A 7,152-nucleotide genomic window follows, 5' to 3' on the forward strand; every position below is an offset into this window, starting at 1 on the left:
TCCATTGTCAATAAAAAATTGACTTGAAAGAGCAGGTGATGTTAATCAATAACTAAGTAAGTTTTATAATATTAAACTTTTTATCTACTGTGTACAATGATTAGGTAATTTTGAAAGTGCTCTAATCTAAATCATCATCATCAAAGAGATCATCGAACTCTGAAATTATAATAAATTTATGAATTAAAATTTAATTTATTACAAGAAAACATTAGATGTGTTTAAAATATTTCATGTTCATACCATTGAAAAAATCTGCATGTACCGCCTTCTCACTGGTTGTAAGGTCTACTAATAAACGACTACCACCAACCTAAAAATATGTTATAATTTTATGAAATAAAATACGTGTGACAAAAAATAAATTCATACCATTATATAATTATTTTTTATGTTTATATATAGATATACAATAAATTATAAACAACATTTTAAATATCATAAACTACACTGTTATAACATATTATTACCTCTTCAAGTTCTATGTATGATCCTGCACCTTCTGGAAACATTTCATCTGCCACAAGAGTCGGCTTCATAATTAATCAGTTTTATTCTGAATGTTAACAACAAAAAGCACTCTTCTTCTATCATTTAACAACAAACAACAAATTTTAAGATATGGATTAATACTTATGTTACCATGAAACGAATGAACTGCCATCTGATGGAATTTTTATTATCTACAATTATAACCTTATAGTGTATCCAGTGAAAATATAATATACTGATTATTATTTAAAGAATAATATTGTGTGCTTTTATCAAATAAAATAAATGTGATTCCAATCAATTTGTTGTGATTTTCATAGCTTATGCAGATTCGTGTATGATCGCATATAATATATATATACATATATAAGTACATATATATATGTCCCGGTGGAGTTCATACTAGCACGAGTTAAAACTAATAAAAGAAAATATAATATAAAAAAAATTATTTATTATTATTTGTAACATTTAATAATGCGATGGTCACTTCCGAAACCAGTCTATTATGCATCGATGATTGCAACTACAGTTGGTGTAACGTATCTAACAAAGTAATATATTTTTATATAATTTTATTTTATAATACATAAACTTAATCCAAATATATGAGTTATTGTTTTAACCGCTTGAATTATTTGAACGTATTCAATTTGACTATAAATAATCCTATTTAAGATATTCATTAAAAAATAATTTCTACATTTTACAAGTATTATATAAATTTCTTTTTTTTTTCTTTTTTTGTTATTTATAGAGATTATTTTGGTGGGAAAAAGTATGAAGGAGAAGAGAATTTAGAAGGTAAAGTTATCATTGTTACTGGTGCTAATTCTGGTATTGGTAAAGAAACAGCTCGTGCATTTGCTGCACGAAATGCTAAAGTTATCTTAGCTTGTAGAAATAAAGAAAGATGTGAACAGGTATTCACAAATTATAAATATAATTATATGTATTATATATTAGTTTTAATAAAAAGTTTCTTAATTTATCTTATTGTTTTAGGCACGCAAAGATATTGTTATTGAAACAAAAAATAAACTTGTTTATTGTAGAAAATGTAACTTGGCATCTCAAGAAAGTATACGGAACTTTGTTACTCGATTTAAAAATGGTAATGATCAAATGTTTTAACTATCTATTAAGGAATATCTGCTTTAATATTTATATTTATGATACAGAAAATTCTGAACTCCATATACTTGTTAATAATGGTGGTGTAATGCGGTGTCCAAAAAGTTATACAAAAGAAGGCATTGAAATGCAACTAGGAGTAAATCATATGGGACATTTTTTACTTACAAATTTATTATTAGATGTTTTAAAACAATCTGCACCATCTAGAATTATAAATGTTTCAAGTAATGCACATTTAAAAGGAAAACTTCAAGTCAAAGATTTAAATAGTACAGAAAAGTATGATCCTTACGAAGCATATGCCCAAAGTAAATTAGCTAATGTTTTGTTTACAAGAGAATTGGCAAAGAGACTAAAAGGTATTGTAAATGTATCTAGCACTTAATCATTTAAATTAATAAGTATATTATTTAGGAACACAAGTTACAACTAACGCAGTTCATCCAGGGATTGTCGATACAGAAATAACAAGACACATGACATTATTTAAAAATCTTTACTTTAAATATTTTATTAAACCATTTATATGGCCTTTTATAAAGTCACCTAAACAAGGAGCTCAAGCAATTTTACATGTTGCATTAGATCCTAAGCTTGACAATATCACAGGCTCTTATTTTAGGTGAGTAATAAAAAAGTATCTTATTTAAATTAATTTCCTTGAATATCTGCAAAACTGATGATACAAAAAAATATTGAAAATGAAAATTTCAAAAAGCACATAATGTGATATAATTTGGTATATTGTCGGTGGATACATAAACGATATATGAAGGCCTACTATATTTTTTTTTTAATTATATCATATGTTCTTGATTTAGTTTGATATTATCTATAGAAAAATATTAACCTATATATTTCAAGAAATTATTAGCTTAGGAGATATCTTAGTTTAAATATTGCTAAGAAACTATCACTCTCTTACTACTACTATTTATTTACTACTTTACTACATTTTAGTAAGAAAGTGATGATAATAAAATACCCTATATATTAAAAAAAAAATAATATAATTGTTTTTTTTTGTTTTAGTAATAATGAAGTTGCTAATATTTCTGATGAAGCTAAAGATGATAAATTAGCAAAATGGTTATGGCTAGTTAGTGAAAAATGGACGAAATTAAATGTTACTTAATATAATAAATGTAACATCGTTTTAATTAAAAGGAAATTAATGTAAAAAATAAATTTTTATTTCGTCATGATAATTTCACTTATACTGTTATATTTTTATTAAATAAATTTTCTAGTCGCAAAAGTGATTATAAAAACTGCTTTTAATGATTAAATAATCATTTGTCACGAATATTTTTTAAACAAGTTTCTTATTTCAATACTGATTTTAGGTAACGTATCGTCTTCTTTTCGAAAAGAAATAAAGGCAAATAAACGCAAATAAGGTTTATATATTTCCTTTCTGCTATTTATATGTTTATCACGAATTATTATTAATATTTATAAAACATAACCTTAACATTGTCGATATACGCAATTACCTAATAAATAAGACAATTATTTTATATTCAAGACGATTCGATAAGAGTAATAAATATACGATACTAATTACCGACAGAGTAAAAAATATATGCGATATATTCTTTAAATAAATGTAAAATAATCGAAAATATTAATTATATATATAAGAATAAAGAAACTTACGACACACACTCTTCGAAGTACAAAGGACGACTGAGTTGATATCTTCGGAATCACTGGTGTTTATAGTTGTTTACGTCACTGGCGGGCGTATATACAAATTTAAATTTCATATTTAATTAAATTCTACATTAAAACTACTTTGTAAGATACATTAATAATACATAATAAATATAATATATAATTATTTTATAGTACATATATATACTAAATAGATCTTATACATTACTTTTTTATACTTATATATAGTAAATAGTACTTAGTATTCGATATTAAAATTAAATATTTATTTTTACGTATATAAAGTTTTTATAGCATTTCATATTAAAAATTATCAAAAAGGATTTTCTGGAATAAATTATTTTTTATGTATCGTTAGAAATATAGTCGTTATGTAATTATGACATTTCATTATATGATAAGCACGTAGAGTATGATATAAAAAAAAATTTTATCGCCCATAACCATATCAGAAAGGAAACTCACTATATATCAAATGTATGTTGTAAACGGATCTGCAATGCCCTCTAGAAGCAAACCTGTTGTTTTTTAAATTGATTGTATGTCTATAGTTCTGTTTTTCTATGTTAAAAGTAAAAGTAATATGAAACTTGTGTATATTATTATTCATACTTACACACATATAAATGTCATACATATACATACGTAAATATACATATATATATGTATCTTTTTTATATATATATATATATATATATATATATATATATATATATATATATATATATATATATATCTCTAGATAATCTTTGGTGCTTATCTGATTAGAGTATTCTACTACTATAAGAATGCTCTTTGTATTGATAACAATGAGTACTGACCATTCGCTTACTAATAGTGTTTGACATGAATTCGAAAGGAAACTTCATCAGAAAGTACCATGATATTTCACAAATTATAATAAATTGTTGTAACAGATGGTATATTTAATTTAAAAGTCAAATTATTTGCAGTTAATTGAACGACATAAGATAAATTAAAATCGGAATACCATGTTTATTGGATCACTTACTGTGTTTATAAATCTTGCTATAAAGTGTTTTGCTGATACAAATATTAATTTGGGAACTATTATTTTTGCAAATGTTGTAAGTAAAAAATTATATAAAAGTTATATATATGTTCATTAAGAAATATATGTGTGATATATATATATATATATATATATATATATATATATATATATATTCTATTTTTAGATTGATCTTATCATTTATGTATTTTATTTATAATATTTGAAGATAATATAAAAATACTTATATGATATTATGATTTTATAAGCTTTATAGACATGGTGATCGAACTCCTATTGAACCATATCCAACTGATCCATATAAGAATGAGTCATTATGGCCAGTGCCTTATGGACAGTTAACAAATGTAAGTAAAAAAATTAATAAATTATAAATTATACATGTAACATATTTATGAGTTATATCATATTGGTATAATTATAACATTATACATATATAATGTTTCTTATACATTTATACAGCTGGGGAAAAATCAACACTTACATATGGGCCAATGGCTTAGAAGCAGGTACTCCCATTTTTTAAGTGACTTATATAGTCCGTATGACGTTTATATCCAAAGTACAAATACAGATCGTACTTTAATGTCAGCTGAAGCAAATTTAGCTGGCTTATATCCGCCTAAAAAAAATCAAATATGGAATACTATCAATTGGATGCCTATTCCAGTACATACTATACCAGAATCAGAAGATAATGTTTTATCAGGAAAAAAATACTGCCAAAGATATAACTTTGAATTAGATAAAGTATTAAAGTCTCCAGAAATAAAAAAAATAAATCAGGAAAATAAACATTTATATGATTATTTGACAGAGAAAACAGGAATGAGTGTTACATCTTTAAAAGATGTTGATCATATATATGATACATTGTTCATTGAAGTAATTATACATAAATATTTTTAGCAAATGTAGTTGTTTTAAGTTGTTGATATAATAACAGATTTTTTCTTTTTACAGAAATTGTATAATAAAACTTTACCTGAATGGACAAAAAATGTATTTCCGGATAAATTAAAATCACTTGCTGCAAAAAGTTTTACAATAAATGCATACAATAAAATATTACAAAGATTGAAGATGGGTAAAATATAGCTTTTTATTCATCTAAACATAAATAAAGTTATTCATGCAATTTTATTTTTTATTTTTTCTTTGTTACAGGTTTATTGTTTCGAGAGATAATAGATCACATGGAAAAGAAATCTAGAAATGCTTTAATACCTGATAGAAAAGTTTGGATATATAGTGCACATGATGAAACAGTGGCAAATATGTTAATGACTTTAAATTTATTTGATCCACATTGCCCTCCATACACAGCCACAATTTTAATAGAATTAAGAGTAAATTCTGAAAAAGAATACTTTGTCACGGTATAAATTTGATATAAATATATTTCTAAAGCTATAATAAATGTTATAATCTAATAGCGCCAAGAAAAGAAAGTTCAACATTTAATATTTAAACTATTATAATTAATATCTAATGTTAAGTTATTTAATTTTTATAGATTTCATACAGAAATACTACTGAGGAACCAAATCTGTTAACTCTTCCTGGTTGCAACACTTTATGTCCCTTGAATAAATTTATTCAATTAACCAAAGATATTATACCAGACGATTGGCACAAAGAGTGTATGATGAAACATGAAAAAAATGAATATAATATAAATACAACGACTGTTGTTGGTAAGTGGTTATTACAAATAATAATGTGTTTATAATTAATCTATAAAAAACTAAACTGTATTTAACATTTCAGCAATATTGACATCATCAATATTGATACTAGTTTTACTAGTTTTATTAGTAATTGGATTTATTTACTGGTATTATAAACGTGAACATAATCAGTATTACCTCAGATTAACAACAGATCCTATATAAGAATATACAGAATGATTGCAATTACAATATAACAAAATATTTGCTATTGTCAAAGCAAAAATAGCCATAAATATGTGTTATTGATGTTTTGACAAAGAAGATAAAATGTTTTTTTTAATGCAATTATTTTTGTATATATGAAGGCAAGAAAAAAAATCTTATTTCTATAATAGATAAAATATTACACAATAATATGTGTAATAAACTTTGTATTAATCACTTCTAATACCTTTGTCTGTACTTTGTATATACAAAGATGATTATTTATATATGTGTGTATGTGTGTGTATATATATATATATATATATCACTTGTAAACAAGAAAAGTGACAACTTGATGTATTATGCTTTTTAAAATACTATATAATTAATTTACAAACAAGTGAAAGTTCATATGCATTTAATTGAATGAAAAATTAATATTTCTCTTTTTTAACTTTCTTTACTTATGTTACTTTTCTTGCATGCAAATAGACAAAATAACATTGAGTTACCAAAAAAGAGAATTTTAAAGAGAAAATGGCAGATAGTACATAATTTATGTATTATTATAAATTTTGAAGGAGGATTACAGTATGTTTAATTTCTAATGGATATTATCACTTTTATTAATGATATTAATGAATGCTGTGTTACTTAAGTTGTTTTGAGATCTTTTTCGCTACTAATAAAAAATGTAATGAATATTGTAATTTTATCAATACTTTATATAAATTGATGTAAATGAAAGAAATCTTTTCAGAACATATAAATAAAACGTTTTTTTTTTTTTTTTAATATAAATAAATCACAAATTGCTGAGATAAGAATACATGGAAAAGTTTTTAATATATCATTATAATTATTATACGGTGTATTTGAGAAATAAATTATAGATTTTTATTTGTACAATAAAAGTATATAAAAGAAATAGTTCAT

The 7,152-nt window shown here is 23.6% G+C and overlaps 2 protein-coding genes across 2 annotated transcripts; both read left to right on the top strand.

Moving 5' to 3' along the window:
• The first annotated feature begins 478 nt into the window (after nucleotides 1-478).
• LOC127063091 (retinol dehydrogenase 13-like) lies at nucleotides 479-3,474 on the top strand. Its single transcript, XM_050992402.1, has 6 exons — nucleotides 479-1,046; nucleotides 1,250-1,415; nucleotides 1,498-1,606; nucleotides 1,674-1,988; nucleotides 2,044-2,251; nucleotides 2,662-3,474. Exons 1-6 carry the CDS (start codon nucleotides 970-972, stop codon nucleotides 2,762-2,764), a joined length of 978 nt encoding a protein of 325 aa, XP_050848359.1. The 5' UTR covers nucleotides 479-969; the 3' UTR covers nucleotides 2,765-3,474.
• A 552-nt stretch (nucleotides 3,475-4,026) lies between these two features.
• LOC127063086 (prostatic acid phosphatase-like) lies at nucleotides 4,027-6,967 on the top strand. The gene is made up of 8 exons (XM_050992391.1): nucleotides 4,027-4,181; nucleotides 4,260-4,394; nucleotides 4,588-4,686; nucleotides 4,802-5,224; nucleotides 5,303-5,426; nucleotides 5,507-5,718; nucleotides 5,856-6,036; nucleotides 6,110-6,967. The coding sequence occupies exons 2-8, from the start codon at nucleotides 4,299-4,301 to the stop codon at nucleotides 6,232-6,234; spliced, it is 1,260 nt and encodes a 419-aa protein (XP_050848348.1). The 5' UTR covers nucleotides 4,027-4,181; nucleotides 4,260-4,298; the 3' UTR covers nucleotides 6,235-6,967.
• The last annotated feature ends 185 nt before the right edge of the window (nucleotides 6,968-7,152 follow it).

The sequence above is a fragment of the Vespula vulgaris genome, chromosome 4 (genome assembly GCF_905475345.1).
Source record: "Vespula vulgaris chromosome 4, iyVesVulg1.1, whole genome shotgun sequence".
In the NCBI taxonomy this organism is placed as follows: Eukaryota; Metazoa; Arthropoda; class Insecta; order Hymenoptera; family Vespidae; genus Vespula; species Vespula vulgaris.